The following is a 21,639-nucleotide window of genomic DNA, read 5'->3' as shown; positions in this document are numbered from 1 at the left end:
AAAGATCTTACACGTATTTTTGTTATTACTCCTTAGGAGTTGATGTTCTTTAATGCTGTTATAAAGGATTTTTTTAAATCCCATTTTCTGTATAGTGTCTGCATCAAAAAATACAAAAGTTGGTCCAAGAGCATTCTTTGTTTGAGTCACAGTGTCTCTATGTCCAGGTCGGTCTCCAACTCCTAGGTTCAAGTGATCCTCCTACCTTAGCCTCCTAAGTATCTTGGACTATAGGCACACACCACCACAGCAACCTCCAACAGCCTTTTCAAACTCACTTATCAATTCTAATAGCTTGCCTGGATATCTTTTGGATTTTTTTATACCCACAATTATGTTGCATATAAGTAACAGCTTTACTTCTTCTTATTCAATCATTATCATTTTTGTTATCTTTTGCTTTCCTTATTTCTGTGGTTAGAACCTCTAATAAAATATTGAATATAGGTTTTTTTTTTTTTTTTCTTTCCTTTTTGTGACGCTAATGGGATCAAACCCAGGGTCTCACACATGCTAGGCAAGCATTCCACCACTGGGCTATACCCATAGACCTTGAATATAGTTTTAATTCAAGCATTAAATCCATTTTCACTCAGTATATAATACATAGATATACTTTGATTTAAATTCCTTTCTTTTGCCTTGTTTTTTTCTTTTTTTTTTTCCATGTCCCCCCTACTCCAATGGTCAAAGATCAACCTAGGGCCTTGCGCTGGCATGCGCTCTGCCACTGAGCTTAATCCCCAACACCCTATGTCCTTTTTTAAAAACTGTTTTTATTATTCATGTCTATACTATAAATATTCTTTTCTTCCTCTTCTTTCTTGCCTTCTTTTGGACTATATTTTATTAGTCCATTTTTTTTCCCTTTCTGTTAATTTGGTGGTCGTAAACTCGTTCCTAGTCTATTAGTAGTAACAAAACAAACAACCCTTACTTATTATAGTCTAAAATTATTTGTTACTTTTATCTCTTCACGAACAATATAAGATCCTTAGAAATTAACTCCATTTACTGCCCTCCCAACCTATATGGCATTGTTGTTAATCCCACAAAACATTATTTAGATTGCCTACATATTTACCTTTCCATTGCTCTTCATTACTTCCTGTTATCTCTGAGCTTCCATCTGGAATCATTTTCCTTCTGCCTGAAGAACTCCTTTTAGTTTTTCCTTTAGTGAGGGTCTGCTGGTGACAAATTCCCTTAATTTTTGTTTCCTGAAAATATTTTTTATTTCACCTTACTTTTTAAAAGATATACTTATTGAGTAGAGAATTCTAGGTTGGCAGTTGTTTTCTTTCTTTTGGCTTCCATTGTTTCTATGGAATACTCCACTAGATTTAGGCCCCCATATTTCTTCACTGCCTTATTAGTTTTCCAAAGCCTTGAAACATTTTTTCCAAGCTTTCACAGTAATACAAATTATCCTGTCATCAACAGAATCTTTTTAAATGTCAATTTAGTGCAAGAGTATCCAAATGAATGAAAATTGTTATTTTAAATATTAGGTTAAAAAGTTGCACTAAATTCTTACTGAATAGAACCTGTAGTTAAGGAATTGAGGTAGACCATTGTCAAAGGTTCAACAAGTAATCTTCCACTAAAGTAATGATATAATTTTATCAATCATGAGAAAAATACTAGAGAACCTTGAGATTTATTTTCTGCCTCATATTTATGATCAGCATTAAAAATCATTTCTTTTTAAAAGGGCAGAGGGGTACAAATCCACAATAAAAAAATTTTTTTAGTAGGAAATTAAGTGATTACTATTAGGTAATTAAACAAAACAAATGCCACCACACAGCCAAATTTTTGTATATTATAAACTTATCATCTAAGGTGTAACCATTTAGCATTAGCAGACCCGGAATGTCATCATATGACCACTTCATGATGCAATTCTATTGCTCAGACCCTAAAGAAAAATTTGAGGCTCAGTTCTAAGTTAACAACCCTAGTCAGAAAACTGTAACTACTATACCAAGAATACTTATGTCAAACTCTCCATATACAATGCTTTATAAATTCTTCCAACAAAAAAGAAGGGAACACTACTCAATTCATTCTGGGAGGTTGATATTAACCTCATACAAAAATCACACAAAGACATTACAAGAAAGGAACACTACCAACAACCCTGTTGAGGATTTTTACATCTGCATTCATAATAAATGTTGGACCTTATGAATGCAAACATAAAAATCCTCAACAGATTATTAGCAAACCAAATCCAACAACACACAAAAAGGATTTTAACACCACAACCAGGTATGATTTATCACAGGAATGTGAGATTAGTTTAACATCAGAAAATCAATCAGTGTAATTACTATAGACTGAACAGCATCCACCCAAAATTCATATGTTGAAGCTCCTAATGTGACTATACTTGGAGACAAAGCTATTAGGAGGTAATTAAGGTTAAAAGAAATCATAAGAATGAATTCTTAATCTATAATAAGATTGATGAAATAGGATTGACTTGAGAAAGGGGAAAGAGATCACCCTCCCCCTCTGCCAAGTGATGACACATTAAAAAAACAGACATCCACAAACTAGGAAGAGAGCCTTCACCAAAAACTACTACCTAGATCTTGACTTCCTAGCCTTTGGAATGATTTTGTTTAAATTAATTTAAGCTATTTTATTATAGCAATATGCTATATTAATTGACTAAATGAAAAATACATAATTGTCTAATAGATGCATGAAAGTGTTTGACAAAGGCTACATGCTTTCATAATAAAACACTTTAAAACACTTTAAAAACTAGGAATAGAAGGTTAGTTCCTCAACCTAACAAGGTTATCTGTAATAAAGTCCAACTAACACTATATTTAATGGTGAAAGAATGAAAGCTTTCTCCCCAAGATCAAGGGAGACAAGGATGTCCATCTCACCACTTCTACTCAACAATGACTATACTGAACGCTCCAGCAAAGGAAATTAGGCAAGGAAAAAAATATATGTATCCAGATTGGAAAGAAGTAGCAAAACTATCTGAAGATGACATGAGCTTACATATAAGAAATCTTAAGGAATCTATAAAAAAATTATTAAAGCTAACAAGTTCAGAAAGGTTGTACAATACAAAATCAGTATTTTAAAAAGCTGTTATAGCATTCTGTATACTAGCAATGAACAATTCAAAATGAATTTAATAAAACAATTTCATTTACAGTAGCATCAAAAAGAATGAAACACTTAGGAATAAATTTAACATAAACAGCATAGGAATTGTACATTAAAAAAATCACAAAACACTGTTGAAAGATTTTAAAGAAGTTGTATATAAATGGAAATATATACTCCCTAATCATGATTTGGAAGACTTATGAATTCTCCCCCAATTTATCTACTGATTGAACACAATCCCTATTAGAATCTAGCTGCCTTGCTGAAGAAATTGATGAGGTAACCCTAAAATGTACATGGAACAAAAACAAACTTGAAAGTAAAGAACAAAGTTAGATGGCTCAAACTTCTGGATTTCAAAACTTGATACAAAATTACAGTACTCAAGACTGTAGGAGTAAAGTGTGCAAGATGGCTAACTAGTTGCGCCTAGCACATTTTCCTCCCCACACACATGTGCGCGCGTGCAAGCACGCACACACACACACACACACACACACACACACACACACACACGAAGACCAAAAAGAAAACACACTACAGTGTTTGAAGTAGTGCTTCACAGTAAAGTGGAAATGTTGCAAAGATATCACAGATCACAAAGACTCATGATAGCCTTACAGAGAAAGTATGTTAGTCAACTTTTCGTTACCAAAACAAAACACCTGAGATAATCAATTTACAAAAGGAAAGGTTTGCTTTGGCTCACAATTTTAGAGATTTCAGTCCAAAATTGGCTGGGTTGCTTCTGGGCCTATGGCAAAGCAGCAAATCATGGCAGAAAGCATATGATGGAGCAAAGCTGTTTGACTCAAGACCCAGATGCAAAGATAGGACCCACCCACCAACCCACCCTCAGTCGAGCAAAGCAACTGGACAGCCGTATACGAGCACATCAGCCTCCAGAAGGTGTGCAAAGTCACCTTCACCACCCTTGAACACTGACAGGATCCCTCCCCTCCAGTGCAGACCAGTCCCTACACACACTGACACTCCAACCCACTACTAGGCACACAGTACCAGATTCATGGAGGTGCACCAAAGCAGGCCTGCCCCAACCCAGTTCTTGGAAAATGATGGGACCCTTGCCTCCACCGCTACAGCTCTGTGCCACACCTGCCAGGGCCCACCACAACGGCACAACCCCTATGCAAATCACACCCATGAGGAGCCAGTAGTACTACACCCAGAGCTGCCAGCAAATACCCTGCCTAAGAAAATTGCATCTCAGTTGAAAGTGCAGTCCTATGACCCCTGAATCTAAGTCACTGAGACATCCCCAGGCAACACCAACATTTATTACAGCTGAAAACTACATAGATACTATGCTAACACACCAACCTGGAACCAAAACCAATGTATTTTATCCATCTCAATAACCTAGGACACATCAACAAGTGAGTTATTATGAAAGCCACCCTATAAAATACACACTGATTTGCTGGACGCACAAATATCCATATAGGGACACAAGAAGCATTAAAAAAAAAAAAAGGTTAATATGATGCCTCACATGCAACTTAGTAACTCTACAGCAACAAACCTCAAAGAAAAGAAAACCAACAAACTGTCTGAAAAAGAATTCAAAATAATGATTTTAAGGAAACTCAATGAGATACAAAAGAATGCAGACAATTTAATGAAATTAAAAATAATTTATAATATGAACAAGAAATTCACCAAAAAGAACCAATGTTCAATAGTAATGTTGAAGCTAAAGAACTCAATAAATGAAAGAAAAAATGCAGTTGAAGCTCATAACAACAAATTAGATCAAGAAGAATAATTTCTGAGCTTAAAAACAGATCTTCTGTGGGTTAGGGATATACTTCAGTGGTAAAGCACTTGTTTAACATATATGAAGGCTCTGGGTTCAATTCCCAGTACTGGGGGGAAAAAAGAATTGAAAAGAATGGTCAAAGTCTGTAAGACTTAAGGGAGATGACTAAGCAAGGAAATATTTGCATTATGGGTATTCTTTTAAAAACAAGAGGAGAAAAAGGGAATTTAAAGAAAATAAAATCTACTCAGTAAAATAACTTCTGAAATTTTTCCAAATCATGGGAAAGATATGCACATTCAGGTCCAGGAAGCTCAAAGGAGCTGTAATAGATTCTAACATAAAAGGTCCTCTAACTATTAGGAAATCTAAGGAGGGAGATTAAGGAATCCCATGAATAAGATCAATGTGACTGCCTCAAGGTGTATAATTGCCATTTCTTGGCAAACTCCAATGAGCCTTCAATAAAGTCACTAATAATGGCTGCAGTTGTTTTATTTAAAAAAAAAAAAAAAAAAAAAAAAAGTCCTCTATATAACAGTTTGGACCTGGAACATCTCCCAAAGGCCCTCATGTTAAATAAAGGCTTGGTCCCCTACTTAAAACTATTTGAAGTGGTAGAACGGGGACATAGCTCATAGCTCAATAGTAGAACACTAGTAGGCACAAGGTCCTAGGTTTGATGCCAAGCATAAAAGAAAAAAAAAAAAAAAAAAAAAAAAAGATGGAAAACTGAGGAGATGGGGCCTAAAGGAGGTTTTAGGTCATTGCAAAGAATTCCCACACTAGAAGCAAAAGCAAAAGCCCTCAAAGGGAATTGTGAAACCCCAGTGCATTCCTACTCTTCTTTTTGCATCCAGGCTAAGAGGTAAACAGTTTTGCTCTACCACACACTCCCAGACTTACTACAAGCCCAAAACCAAGGTCAACCAAGTTTGAATTGAAACCTCCAAAACTGTGAGCCAAAATAAATTTTCCCTTTTTGTAAGTTGATTTATTCTCAGGCATTTTGTTACAGTAATAACTAGATAGCTAAACACAATCTCTAAATCATAATCAAACTCTCGAAAGTCAAAGAGAAAAAATTCTAAAAACAGCAAGAGAAAAGAATCAAGTCACATAGATCCCTACTAGATTAATAGCAGACCTACCAGGAGACACCTTACAGGTCAAGAGAGAAAGGGATAATATATTCAACGTCAATCTAACCTAACTTTCCAAAGTACATATATGAATATACCACAGTGAATCTCACCATCATGTGTATCCTCAAGACACTAAGTTTAAAAAAAAAAAGCTAACTAAAAGTAAATAGCAGAAAGACCAGTTAGAGTAGAGAGAAGGGAACAGGGGGATGGAGAAAGAAAAGGAAAGGGGAAATATTGGGGACTTAATTAGAGCAAGTTATATTCCATGCCTTTATAATCATGTCAAAATGAATCCTGATGTTAAAAAGATTTTTATTGGTTCTAAAAGGAAAAAAAAATAAAAACAGACATAAAAATATATGTATTCACAGTTATAGGAAGAAAACTGCCAATCAAGAGTAGTAAACCCATGGGCTGGGGTGCTGGGTTCTATCCTCAGCACCACATAGAAATGAATGAATAAAATAAAGGTATTATATTCATCTACAACTTAAAAAAAAAAAAAATCAAAAAAATAAAAGGTAGTCATTAAAAAAAAAAAAGTAGCATACCCAGCACAGCTATCCTTCAGAAATGAAGGTGAAATAGATTTTCCAAGACAAAAACTGAGGAAATTCACCACCATCAGATCAGTCCTGTAAGATATGCTTAAGGGACTGCTATACTGGAAGCAAAAGGATAACTACCAGCATGAAAACACAAAGCAGTAGTGCAGATGCACAAGAAAGAGAATCAAACCTGTAACAGAAAATCACCAGACCACAAATAATAAGAGAGGAAGAAAGAGACAAAGGATATGCAAAACAACCAGGGGAAAAATTAACAAAGCCTAGTGGCACATGCCTGTAATCCCAGCTAAATCAGGAAGCTAAACAAGAAGGACCACAAGTTTGAGGACAGTCTGGGCAAAGTACCAAGACCCTATCTCAAAGTAAAAAATGAAAAAGGGCTGGGGAGGTATCTGTGTGGTAGAATGCCCCAGGTTCAATTCCCAATATCAAAAAGAAAGAAATTAAGAAAATGACAGAGTATGCCCTCACTTACCAGTAATAAGCCTGAATGGTAACAGGTTAAATTCCCCAATTAAAAGATAAAAATGGCTGAGTAGCCAGGTGCAGTGGCACAGGTCTGTAATTCCAGTGGTTTGGGAGGCTTAGGCAGGAGAATCGTGAATTCAAAGCCAGCCTCAGCAACTTAAGTGAGGCCCTAAGCAATTCAGCAAGACCCTATCTCTAAATAAAATACAAAACAGGGCTGAGGATGTGGCTCAGTGGTTGAGAGCCCCTGGGTTCAATTCCTGGTACCAAAACAAAAACAAAAACAAGCAAGCAAACACAAGGCTGAGTGGATTTTTTAAAAAGTCTCAGGGATAATGCTGTTAAAAACTCACTTCACCACTAAAGTTATACATAGACTAAAAGTAAAGGGATACAAAAAAACTATACTATGTAAATGGGAACCAAAAGCAAGCAGGGAAGCTCTACTTAAATAAAATAAGACTTTTATATTAAAAAAAAAAAGCTGTAAAAAGATAAAGGAAGTAACTATATGAAAGGACCAATTCGACAAGAAGAAATAACAAATATCAATATATGCACACATTGGTAAAATTTCCAATTATATAAAGCAAACATCATTAGATCTAAAAGAAGAGATAGATTCTAGTACAATAACACAGACTTCAAAACCCCACTTTCAGGCTGGGGATATAGCTCAGTTGGTAGAGTGCTTGTTTCACATGCACGAGGCCCTGGGTTCAATTCCAAGCAAAAACAGAAACAAAAAAACCCCTTTCATCAATGGACAGATTTTCCAGACAGGAAAATCAATAAACATCCAAATTAAACTATATTATAAACCAAAATGAATCAAACAGGGAATTACAGAACAATTTATCCAACAGCTGCAGAATATACATTCTTCTCAGCACATGGAATATTTTCTAATACATCAGGCTATGAAATAAGTCTCAAAAATGTATATAAAGAATCAGAATCAGCACATGGATCTTCTCTGACCAGATCTGAATAAAACTAATAATAAACAAAAGTAACTCTAAAAACTATATGAATACATGAAAACTAAAAAATATGCTCTTAAATAAACGATGGGTCAATGAAGAATTCAAAAGGGTAATTTAGGGACAGGGGTGGTGGTACATGTCTGTTTTCTTAGCATCTGAGGGGCTGAGTAGGAGGACTGGAACTGAAACCAGCCTAGATAACACAGCAAGACTCTATCTCAAAGGAAAAAAGAAAAAAAGGAGAGGGAGGGCTTAAAAAGTCTTGAAATTAATGAAAATTCCAACAATATACCAGAACCTATGGACTACTGCAAAAATAGTATGGAGAGGGAAGCTTATAGCAGTAAGTGCCTATAGCAAAAGAAAAAGATTTAAAATAAACAGAATTAATCATGCAAACTAAGAACAAACCAAAACCCATTCTAATTGGAGGAAACAAATTACAAAAACCAGAGCAAAAATAAATGAAATAGAGAACAAAAATATATGCAATTGAAAATGACACAAAGAATTGGTTTTTAAAAATGACAGAATTGACGAATCAATAGCTAGACTAACAGAGAAAAAAGACTGACAGGGATGTAGATCGGTGGAAGAACATGTGCTTATCATACTCAAGGTCCTGAGTTCAATCCTCCAAAAAAAAAAAAAAAAAAAGGAAAGAAGAGAGAAGACCCAAATAAAATCAAGGATGAAAAAGGAGACATTAAACCTGATATTAGAGGGATACAAAGGTCATTAGGAACTATTATGAACAATGACATGCCAACAAATTGGAAAACCAAAAAGAAATGTTTCTAGACAAATATAACCTACTGAAATTGGACCAAGACAGAAAAATCCAACAGACCAATAAAAGATTGAATTAGTAATAAAAAGTGTACCAAGAAAGAGAAGTCCAGGGCCAGAAATTCACTCATGAATTTTACCAAATCTTTAAAGAACAAATGCCACCTCTCAAATAATTCCAAAGTATCGAAAGGAAGAGAACTCATTTTACAAGGCATCATACTGACACCAAAATGAGACGAGAGCACCAAAAAATTACATAAAATGACTAACCAATATCCCTGATGAACAGAGATGAAAAATTCTCAAAAAAAAATATGAATAAATCAATCCAACAGCACATAAAAATGCTTATACACCAAGATCATGTAGGATTTATCCCAAGGATGCAAGGATAGCTCAATATATACAAAGTGATAAAAACAAAACTTCACATCAGTAGAATGAAAACTATATGATTATTTCAATAGATGCAGAAAAGGCATGTGATAAACTTCAGTATCTCTTCATGATAAAAATTCCCCCCAAAAATTAGGTCTTGCAGTACAGTAAGGGCTATACATGAGAAACCCACCACCTACAACCTAATACTAAATGAGGGAAAGCTGAAATCCATTTCCTCTAAGATCAGGAATAAGACAAAGCTGTCTACATCACCACTCTTATTTGATAGTATTATAGGTCTTAGCCAAATAAAAGACATTCAAACAGGAAAAGAGAAGGTCAAATTATCAGTTTGCAGACTGTGTTATTTTATATAGGTAAAACCTAAAGACTCTGCCAAAATATTTTTGGCACTAATGAGAAAACTGAGAAAGGTTATAGGATACAAAATCAGCATTAAAAAGTAGCTTTTTATACACCAATAACAAAAATTTCCAAGAAAGAAATATCATTAAAAATACTATAAGAAATAAAGAATAATGCCTAGGAATAAATTTAACAAAAGAAGCTAATGACTGTATAATGAAAATTATGAAAACACAAAAGAACAGAACTGAAGAGGACACAAAAATGGGAAGACATCCCATGTTCATGGATTAGAAGAACGGATTCAATACAATTCTATCAGAATATCAATGATATTCAAATATCTATGATATCAAATATATATATATGTACATATATATATATATTTTTTTTTTTTTTGATACCAGCAATTAAACTCAGGGGCACTCAACCACTGAGCCACATTCTGTTTTGTTTTGTTTTTTTTTTTTTGTATTTTATTTAGAGACAAAGTCTCACTGAGTTGCTGAGGAACTCACTAAGGTGCTGAAGCTGGCTTTGAACTCGCAATCCTCCTGCCTCAGCCTCCCAAGCCATGAGGAATACAGGCATGCACCACTGCACCCAGCTCAATGATACTCTTCACAGAAATAGGGGAAAAAAATCATAAAATTCATATGAAAACCACAAAAGACCCTGAATAGTCAAAGCAGTCCTGGGCAAAAAGAACAAAGATGGGGCGTTATAATGCCTAATTTCAAATCATACTACAAAGCTATAGTAACCAAATGGTATGATACTAGAATAAAAACATACAGATAGATCAAAGCACAGAACAGAAAACCCAGAAATAAATCCATATTTCAACCAACTGATTTTCAACAAGGCAGCAAGAACAAATGCTGGAAAATGGAAAGCCTCTTAGTAAATGGTGCTAGGAAAACTAAATATCCATATGTAAGAGAATGAAACTAGACTTTTCTCTCACCATATACAAAAATCAACTCAATACAGATCAAAGACCTAAGATTAAGACTCCAAAAATATAAACTACTAGAAGAAAACATAAAAGAAAAGCTTCCAAACACTGGCCTGGGCAAATGTTTTTGGATATAATCCCTAAGCATAGGCAACAAAAGCAAAAATTGACCAATTGTATTACATTAAACTAAAATGCTCCTGCACAGCAGGGGAAATAATCAATAGAGTGAAGAAACAATCTACAGAGTAGAAGAAAATATTTGCAAACTATTCACCTAACAAGGAATTAATTTCCAGAATACATAAAGAACTCAAACAACTCAACAGTAAAAGTAATAATTTGTTTTAATTATAAGCAAATTACCAGAATGGACATTTTCAAAGGAAGATATACAAATGGTGAACAAGTGTATGAAAAAATGCTCAACATCACTAATGAGATTATCATCTTAGTCTAGTAAGAAATAGAAAGGCTATTATCAAAAAGACAAAAAACTACAAATTATGGGAAGGATGTAGAGAAAGGGGAATTCTCATATACTATTGGGAATGAAAATTAGTACAGTCACTGTGGAAAACAGTGTCGAGTTTCCTCAAAACACTAGAAACAGAACTGTCAAGAACTGTCATATGATCAAGCAATCCTACTACTGGATATATATCCAAAGGAAATAAAATCAGCATGTTGAAGAGATATCTGCATTTCCATAATTACGACAGTACTATTCAAGAAATGCAATCAAATAAATTGTCCATTGATGAATGAATGGAGAGAAGAAAAGGTGGTATATTTAAATACAATGGAATATTATTCAGCCATAATAAAAAATGAAACCTTGTCATTTGTAGTAACAGATGGAACTGGAGAACCTTATGTTAAATAAGACAAAGGGCCAAATACTGCATGCTTTCATGTGTGGAAGTTCAAAAGCTGATCTTATAAAAGTGTAGAGTAATAGTTGCCCTAATTACAGTAATAACTATGGTTAACCACCAGCAGGTGTACATTTCAAAAAGGAGAGAAGATTTTGAATGTTCCCAATACAAAGAAATGATAAATGTCTTACTTTATGAATCCACCAATTATGGTAATCTCACCATTACACATTGTATACATGAACTGAAATGTCAAGTTGTACCTCATAAATATGTACAATTACTATGTATCAATTAAAACTTAAAAATATATTAAAAGAAAAAGACTGTAGTACTGGCACTAGAGTAAACATATAGACCGGTAGAACAGAATTGAAAGTAAAGAAAGAAACTTGATAATTATGGTCAACTGATTTTCAACAGAGATATCAAGACAATTCACTGAGGAAAAGATATTTTTCAACAAATTGTGCTGGGATTACAGGATATCATATGCAAAAGAATGAAACTGGACCCCTATCTCATGTCACATACAAAAATAACTCAAAATTGACCAAACATCTAACTGTAAGAGCAAGTTTAACACTCTTAGAGGGAAACATAAGCATAAATCTTCATGATCTTGGATTAGGCAATCCTTCTGACATCAAGAACACAAGGAACAGGGCTAGGGATGTAGCTCACTGGCAGAGCACTTCCCTGCATGTACAATGCCCTGGGTTTGACCCCCCCAGGACCACACACACATAAAAAAAGATAAATTCAATGATAGTAAAATTTTAAACTTTTGTATATTGAAGTATACTATCAGGAAAGTATTTGTAAATCATATATCTCATAAGGGTCTAGTACCCATAATATATAAAAGACAACACAATTAAATGACAACCCAATTAAAAAATAGACCCAGGATTTGAATAGGCATTCATCCAAAGAAGATACATAAAGGACACATGAAAAGATGCTCAATCACATTAGGGAAATGTGAATCAAAGCCACAATGAGATATCACTTTGCATCCACCAAAAATGGTTGTAATTTTCTAAAAGATAATAAGTGCTGGCAAGGATGAGGAGGAACTGGAACCCTCACACATTGCTGGTGGTAACAAATAAAACAGTACATCTACTTTGGAAAATAGTGAGGCAGCGCCTCAAAAAAAAAATTAAACACACTTACCATATGACCCAACAATAACACTCTTATGAATATATATATATACATATATATAAATACACACACACACACAAAGAACTGAAAACATATTCCACACAAAACTTACACACAAATGTACAAAGCAACAATATTCATGGTAGCCAAAAAAAGTAAAAACAACCTAAGCATTCATCAATTATCAAAAGAATAAACAAATGTGGCATTATCTTTATAACAGAATAGTATTCAGTCATGAAAAAGGATGAGGTAGTAGTACATGCTATGACAGATCAAACTTGAAAATTGTATACTGTATGAAAAAGTCAGACACAAAAGGTCACATGGTATATGATTCTATTTATACGAAATATCCAGAATAGTCAAAATCTATTGAGACAGAAAGCAGATTAGTTGTTACCAAGGGTTGGGGTAGAAAAGAATACAGAGTAACTGATTAATGAGTATAGGGTTTCCTTTTAGGGTGATGAAAATGTTCTGGAATTAGACACTATGGCTTTAGTATATGCACTTTGTGCATATACTAAAGATCTCTGAATTACACACTTTAACAGAGTTAAGTTTATGGTGTAAGGATTATATTGCAATAAAACAATAAATTTAAAACAAACTCTATACTAACTCTTCTCCCTAATAACAGTCAGAATGATCCTTTTAGTATAAGTTAGATGATTTAACTCTTCTGTTCTGAACCCTGAGATGGCTTCCCATTTCACTTAGAATAAAATTCAAAGTCCTTACCTTAACCTGCAAGGCCTTTACAGTATCTGCTTTTTGGACTTCTTTGCCTATTAGTTAACACATATTTAATCATCTCTACTGCAGTCACGATAGCTTCTTAGCTTTTGGTTCGTGTGACAAATACTCTTCTGCCTCAGGATTCCTGTCTTTGCTCTTTCCTCTGCCTAGAAACTCTCCTCCCAGATATATGCAAGACTAGCACTAAACTTCATTAAATCTCAAATCAAGTGTCACTTTCTTAAAAAGGTCTTACCTGGCTGCTCCATCTAAAATAACACTCCTGTCCCTATTTTATTTTCCTAAAAAAATTATCACATTCTGATATAGTAGGTACTAAATTTATATGACTATATTCTGTCTTACTGTGCTAGAATTTAAGCTCCCAAAAAAAGAAACTTGGTTTTGTTCATGGTCATATCCCTAGAATCTTACATAGTGTCTGCCCAACTAGTAGATTCTCAATATAATCTGCTCAATGAATGAATAAAGGAATTTAATAAAACATAAAAGAACAGAAAGTCACAACTAAGGTCCTTAGAGGTATTATCATATTAGTAGGAACCTCTCACCTGTTCCAGGTTAGGATACTGCACACGGCAATAGCTGCAATATCCTTGTTTCCTCTGCATGTTGAATAACCAAAATGGCTACTGTCCTTGAATACTCAAAGCTGGGGGGAAAAAGTGACAAAAAAAAATCACTGTGATTCCTTATTACTACGAAGAAAATGACTCAGAAATTCACTAGTATTTCTATTAGTAGTTAAGAAAATGCACAAAGCAGCCGGGATCTACTGAATCACTCAATGATCCTGCAATGGATCCGAGAACAACACACCTTCTTAAAGAGTTTGCTGTCAAAACAACATGTATCCCATTTGTTTACAATAAAAAATAAATAGTTTGTTGTCAATATCTGAAGATTTAGATGACTGAACTTATCAATTTTCTGATAATTCACAAGAATTATTAGGAACTGATTCATTAAAGAATACAGTACTTAATGTGTAGAAAAATTACTTCTAAGGTTTTACTAAAATATACTTCTATAATCTTATGGTGCTCATTAATTTTCCCACCATGTTTCTTTACAAAATTTCAGATTATTTGAACTCATAGTATCATGTATAATAATATCCAGTTCTCTGATAATAGTAAAGATCCCTAACATGGCAGTTTCTGCTCAGCTCATAAAAGAGGCAGAGAAAATTTAGCCAACAAAGTTGCCAATAATCAGAACAACAACTAAAGAAGCCTCTGAAACGTGGGGCATTTCTCTTCTGACAAATATATAAACCAAAAAAATATTAGGAACCTTTTCCTTCTGGTACTTTTGAGATTTCCCAACAAAAAATTTTCTAATTTCCACCCTCCTTTAACTGTAATTCCCTAACATTAGATAAGGTAGTAGTTCTCAAACAAGATAATGCCAAAATCATTCCTCAAAATTCTAAGTTAGTAGAGTTGAGTTAAAAGTCTGGGATTCAGATTTATTGATTTATTATTATTTATTTGGTACCAGGGATTGAACCCAGGGGCACTTAACCACTGAGCTACATCTCCAGCCCTTTTTATTTTTTATTTAGAGATGGGGCCTTGCTAAGTTGCAGAGGCTGGCCCTGAACTTATGATCCTCCTGTCTCAGCCTTCTAAACCACTGGGATTACAGGTGTGTGCTCCTACCATGCCAGCTCAGAATTTTTTCAATTCCCAAGTAATTCCGAGGCTCAGACAATTTATTAGCTGACACAATGTATGTAGTCATGATTACTTTAAGTAAACATTAATTCAATGCAATTTTCTTGATGTTCTGTTAAACTGAAAATAGAATTACAAATAATTTGTCATTTTTAATTCCAATTATTTTAAACATTTTTGTATAAAAATTATACTATAATGGAATATTTCTAAGTGAGATTATTCTATAAAAGATTTAAGTCTTAAAATCAATGACTAAAGCCAGGCACAGTGGCACACACCTATAATCCCAGTGGCTTGGGAGGTTGAGGCAGGAGGATCACAAGGTCAAAGTCAGCCTAGGCAAATTAGTGAGACTCTAAGCAAACTGGTGAAACCCTGTCCCAAAACGAAAAATAAAAAAATAAAATAAAATGGCTGGGGATGCGGCTCAGTGGTTAAGTGCTGGTGTTCAAGTGGTTAAGTGCCTGTGTTCAATCCCTGGTACCAAAAAATAAAATGACTGAAAAAATGAAATTGCAGCCTTAAAATCAACAATATAATATAAAAGCTTCAAGTAAAAATTCCATCATAACATTTACTTACCTATTACTTTTATTTGAAAGCTTTGATTTTCTGAATTCCCACACTGAAGGGGAAAATAAATCAATTAAACCAGCATCTGAAATAATAGTTAAGAAATAACATTATTTGGTCTTTTTTCTCATTAATCTACTTCATTTATTAATCTGAAGCAATGAAATGAAAGTTTGCAAATTATAATTACAGCAATTTTTAAGCTAAGAGAACTCTTGAGCTTAAACTCTGAGTATCATAAAATAACATGTTTTAGTGATGCATTGAAAATAAAATTCAGCAGAGCACAGTGATGCATGCCTATAATCACAGAGTCTGGGGAGGCTGAGGCAGGAGGATCAAGAGTTCAAGATCAGCCTCAGCAACTTACAGAGGACCTAAGCAACTCGGCAAGACCCTGTCTCTAAATAAAATATATTTAAAAAGGGCTGAGGATGTGACTCAGGGTTTAAGCGCCCCTGGGTTCAATGCCCATCACAAAAAACTCAGAAAGTAACAAAGGTGGTGTAAAGGAGAAGAAAAAGGAGGAAGAGAAGTGAAAAAATAATAATGCAGGATTTAAAATAATATTCTTGGAAACACTATGCAAATCATAGTCTTATTCACCAGAGAAATTTTCTGAACAAGTCCTTTGAAAGGTTATTATTAATATGGTAAGAGTTATATTCCTCTGATTTTTTTCTTGTCACCATTCGTTTGGAATCATGTCCAAATTAAAGTCTCCGTCACACTTGGAAAAAAAAATACATATATACAAATATATGGGTGTATATATATAAATTCAACACTCACTGAAGAACAAAATGAAAATGAATCAAACATCACACATGAAAAAGTATTATTTAATCTTTAATCCTTATAACCTTTAACCACTATGGCATTTTCACCTACTATCTCTATCCTCTCTAGTGCCACAATTACAAGTTAAAATGAATCAGAAGCATTTATAAAAATTCACGTTAGGACCCCCACCTGCAACTTACCAAATCAAATCACCTTGATTGGGGGGGGGGGGTCCAAGGCACATGGATATTATGTTTATTTAAAATGATCCAAAAAGGAAGGGTGAGGGGGATCTCATGAGAAGCAAAGTAGGATCAGTAGAACAGAAGAAAGGAACTGAGGTGGGAGGAAGGAGGGTGGGGGAAGTGCTGGGGAGGAATACTGGCCAAATTATGTTGTTATATTATGTGCATGCATGAATATGTAATAGCAAATCCCATTATGTAAAACTATAACGCACAAATAAAAAAGTAGAAAAAAATTCTAAATTAAAAAAAAATACTTCAAGGTGATCTGCTATATAAGCTGAGCCAATAATCTAAATTATTGGTTTTATGAACTAATAAAATTCTTACGCATTAGAAAGACCCATTCTTCAGGGTGTGAGATTATATTACTTTGTATAACTGGATCTTTTTATACAAACTGAATTCCATTAGAACTTGATATTTTTTACAAAGTAACAAATTATTTACCGTGAGCAGAAAAGGTCAGGCATTTCATCCGCTATATGAATCTTGGTAAACATCTGTAAATTAAAATAAAACGAGTTTTTTTAAGTCCCAGCTAGGGATATAGTTCAGTGTTAGAGTGCTAGTCCTAGTATGAACAAGGACCTGAGTTTGATACCCAGCACTGTCAAAAAAAAGTCATCCCACGACTATGACTGAGTAACAAGTAGCCCCAAGTCATTTTAAGTTTGAAAAGTGATACAATTATGCTTCCAATAAAAGAAAAAAATATTAACTTTTGAACACAAGCAGACTACATACTATGACTCACTGAATGTCACAATATGACCTCCTAAGGTGTTCTGGAGCAGAGACTGATGACCCAACAAACCCACCATCAAATACTTCAGACCTCTGGATCCCAGGAAGAGTGGCTGTAAAAGAATATAAGGCACAACTGTGCCTCTGGTAAGGTTAAGGACAAAATGCTGCCAAATACAAAATAAGCTACTAAAACACTTTTAAAAGAAATATATAACTGAAATTAAGTTTGGGTCTTGTAATAATGACCCAACTCTCAATTAAGCAGATTAATCAGTTTTTTTTTTTTTTCCTCCACATTATTGTAGGCAAAGGATTGACCCTTACCCAGGATCATTGATTTTAAAAAATTCCAACACTTGGGCTCAAAACAGTCAGTGACACCATTGTTTAATCAAAATACAGCTATTAAACACATATTACCCTGTGCAGAGTTCTGTGCTCAGGAGCTTTAAGGGATAGACACAAAAGATGAGACAAGTTTTCCTGCAATCAAGAAATTTTAAATGAAACTGCAAAATTTATGCAAAAGTGTTAAGAAGTGTCTGAGAAACGTCTAAATAAAAATTGTATGGGCAGAGCTGGGGGTACAGCTCAGTGGTAGAACACGTGCCCAATCCCCAGCACTGCAAAAATAATAATGAGTCCTAGTGGATTCAATTGCAAAGTTCAGTTTTAGCTGGAGTGGTCAGGGATGTCAAAGTGGACATAGTTTTTCAAACCAGATTCTGGAAAATAGGAAGGCTTTGTTTAGGTCAGGAAAAGATACTCCATGTAAAAGGCATAGGTGCAAAAAGCAAGAAGGTACAAATACAATTTGAGACAGTAAATTAACAAGTTCGGCTGAACCCAAGGTTTTATTTGTGAATTTAAGGGGCAGTAAAGCAGAAAAAGTAGATTGAGTTTTGACATGGTAGCGGACTAAAGAATTTAGACATATCTTTAGGCAGTGGACTTTGGGGAGGGGGGCAAAGAGTGCTTTGAGAATTCTGGAACAATGATTTCCTCCTATTCAAAGGAGCTTCTCAACGGGATATACAACTGTAAATAAGAAATATATAACTTTTAAACTAGTCAGCACCATTTCCTAGGATAACACAGAATTCAAGTTCATAAATATTCAAGTTCATAAAGTCATTATCCCTTAAAGCATAGTCTCATTTAGTCTTGTAAATTAGAAAAACACACATTTAAATTTTTTCCTTAAAAGTGACTTTTATTAATTTTTATTACAAAAGTGAAACACTAGTTATCGTACAATTTTAAAAAGGAGCATAAATACCCATAATTCCACCACTGTTAACATTATAAATTCTTTTTCTAATCATATTTTTACAAAAATGGAATGTACCTTCCATTCTATTGCTACCCCCCCTTGTTTAACCATATATGAGCACTTCATGTGCCCTATACATATTTCCAAAACAGAATGTTTAATGATTACATAGTATTTCATTTTATCAGATAAAACCCCTTTTATCTGACAAAATAAGAACCAGTTGATGAGTCAATAGTTTAAAAAAATATATACTCGTATAACCTTAATATTTTAACTTACATAAATGCATATATATAATTTAGAGTTAGTTGGACTTTTTTTTGCTTCATTGTTATTTGGGGTTTTGATTTTGTTTTTCTTGGACAAATTAGTTTCAAATCATGTGCTTAGAATCTAAAGACACTTTGAATCAGAGAGAATTACAACTAATGTTTAGGATTTTTTTCACAACCGTTTACAGTCATCACGCCTAGTGACAAAATCTTTTTTCCGAGTCCAAACCATTTTATTTATTTTTAATAATTTTAATGATATTTTTAAAATAACAACAATCACCCTCTTTATTTCATTGTTTTTTGCAACATTTAAAGTTGAATAAACCCACCTGGAACAGTAACCAACAGATATATAAACGGTGTGAGCTGTTTGGTTTTTTTGTTTTTAAGAAATATTTCTTGTACATCTGAAATCTACACCGGGTGTAGAGATAAATATCAAGAAAAATATTGTTGAAATGATTTTGGAGGTGTAATGTGTGTTTCCCAAGCTGACTGCAGCTTTGTAATAAGAGCTAACAAAATCCAGAATCCTCAAAGGAAATATTTTTCAATTGCCTGACAAAAAAGACATCAACTTAATAGAAAGTAAGAAAAGACTAATAGAAGGGAATCTGTTTTTTTTTTTTTAATAAGACAATCTACATTACCTATCAAGGGGATAACAATGGGTAAGCAATCACAAAATAGTGCCCAAAAAATATATATATATAAAAAGATCATCTTAATTTCCAGTCACACAACACTATTAACTAATTTTCCAGTTTCCTTTTGTCCGGCAACAAGCATTATCCTAGACACCTCCATTCAATCTTAATAAAATAATAACTAACGCTTAGTGAGTACAGACACTCTCAATAGCTTTATGTGCATTATCTCATCTAAATACCAAACAGTTTTAAAAGGTAGGAATCAAAATCACTCCCACTCAAAAAAATCAGGGAACTTAAGTTCTGAAAGAAGCGATCTTTTTCCAGGTCTCACACCAATAACTAGTGAAGCTGGTCAATCTAAGCAGTTAATGCTTTAATCTTTTAATTGCTATAAATACCTTTCTGTGTATTTAGAAATGCAAATTGTTTTTAATATTAGGCGAAAACAAATAAGAACGTAACATGCTGCAATAAACAATTTAATTATTCCCCTGCCCCCGCAAAAAAAAAGGGGGGGGGGAGAGATAGAGAAAATGAATAAAACTAACATTTAGTTTAACTGCATCACTGCACCCATTTCGAGTACTAACAGTACCTTGGATCAGTGGCTCCAAATTTATTTATCATGAGGCCATAGGAAGCAATACATTTTCTATTACAACCCAGCACACACTCACAGGCACACATGCGCAGTTAAAAACAAGGTTTCACAAAACAATACCCTTCAGAACAAGTAATGTAGTCTGGTATTTTCTATGCTATTTTATTTCATTTTTAAAATGAATTTTCAAAATTCTAGTCACGAACCACTAAATTAATTTTACCATTCGCCAATGGATTGAAAATTGCAGTCTGAAAAACACGGTCTCAAATTGTTAACAAGAATAAACAATACCATTTAGAAACCGGTTGCTACCCTGAATTCTGCTTATTTCTATCCAATAAACTGGCCACTGCAGTGATACGTCATCAAATCTTTAACGAGTTTCTTTCTAGCCATCGATGCTATAGTTACAACTACACAGGAAAAAGTCCCCTAGTATTAAGTGGGGAAAAAAATCAGAAAATGAATACCCCGCGGATGCAACACAAATATAAATTTATGCATTACCTAAAAAGAATGAACAGATACACTCGAAACTGTAAAATTCTCTACTGAGGATGAGATTACTACGGGTTTTCTTCATGCCCCGTCTTCCCCCCGTAGTATTCTGCTGCAGTAAACTAACTAAATAAATAAAAAGGATGCTCCATTTTGGGGCGAAAACCATTCCAGTCCCTTGAGAACCAGTATCGTGTTATGCATTTCTCCCGCGAGCTACCAACAATCATCGCGTCAGAAAACCGAAGGAGCTGGAAAGGGCCTTCTCGGGAGCAAGTAATGACGATGGCGTAATTCGACCAGATTTGCACAACTGTTGCACGGCTGTAGTAAAACGATTATTCACACACACACAGGAACAAAATCGAACGTTTCCAAATTAAACTCTAACCGCCAGAGGCTGGTCCAGGCCCAGGTCCGGGGACGGCTGGACACGCCGCGGGGAAGCGGGAGTGTGCACAGGTGGCGCGGGGACTCGCCCACAGGTGCCCGGTGAGACGTGGCGGGGACGCGGCCCTCCGCCGGCCTCCGCCGGCCGCCCCCGCCCCGGCCGCCGCCCCAGGCCTCGCCGCCGGCCCCTCCGACCCAGGCCCACCTCCTCCCCTCGCGCCGGCCGCCCGCCCGGCCCGGAGGCGCGGGCCCCGCTCGCGCCGCAGGGGCAGGAAGGGACGCGGGGAGAGGGGAAGCCGAAGACCTGCGAGGCGGTGCGGGAGCCCGGCGAGCCGTCCGCCGTCCCTCGGGAGGAAGAAGGCGCTCCGGGCGCCGGGCGAGCAGGCCCCGCCCGCGGGCGCCGCCCCGGCCGCGCGCCGCCCCGGCCCGCCCCCGCCGGGCACTCACCTCCGCGGAGGCCGCCCGGATTCCTTCCGGGCCGCGGTAGGGACCGAGGCCGTGCTGGGCGCGC

General features: G+C 35.3%; 1 protein-coding gene across 1 annotated transcript in view; it reads right to left on the bottom strand.

Moving 5' to 3' along the window:
* ZDBF2 (zinc finger DBF-type containing 2) overlaps window positions 1-21,286 on the bottom strand; it is a 41,716-nt gene extending 20,430 nt beyond the window's left edge. Inside the window, 5 exon segments of the mRNA XM_079135352.1 lie at window positions 1,085-1,111; window positions 1,113-1,220; window positions 13,951-14,051; window positions 15,664-15,739; window positions 17,133-21,286. Of these exon segments, the coding sequence (XP_078991478.1) occupies window positions 1,085-1,111; window positions 1,113-1,220; window positions 13,951-14,010 (195 nt within the window). The 5' untranslated portion in view covers window positions 14,011-14,051; window positions 15,664-15,739; window positions 17,133-21,286.
* Between the last annotated feature and the right edge of the window lie 353 nt (window positions 21,287-21,639).

Source organism: Sciurus vulgaris (genome assembly GCF_902686455.1).
Source record: "Sciurus vulgaris genome assembly, chromosome: 3".
Taxonomy (NCBI): domain Eukaryota; kingdom Metazoa; phylum Chordata; class Mammalia; order Rodentia; family Sciuridae; genus Sciurus; species Sciurus vulgaris.
Note: the sequence above shows the minus strand (reverse complement) of the source record. Positions and strands in the feature narration are given on the sequence as shown.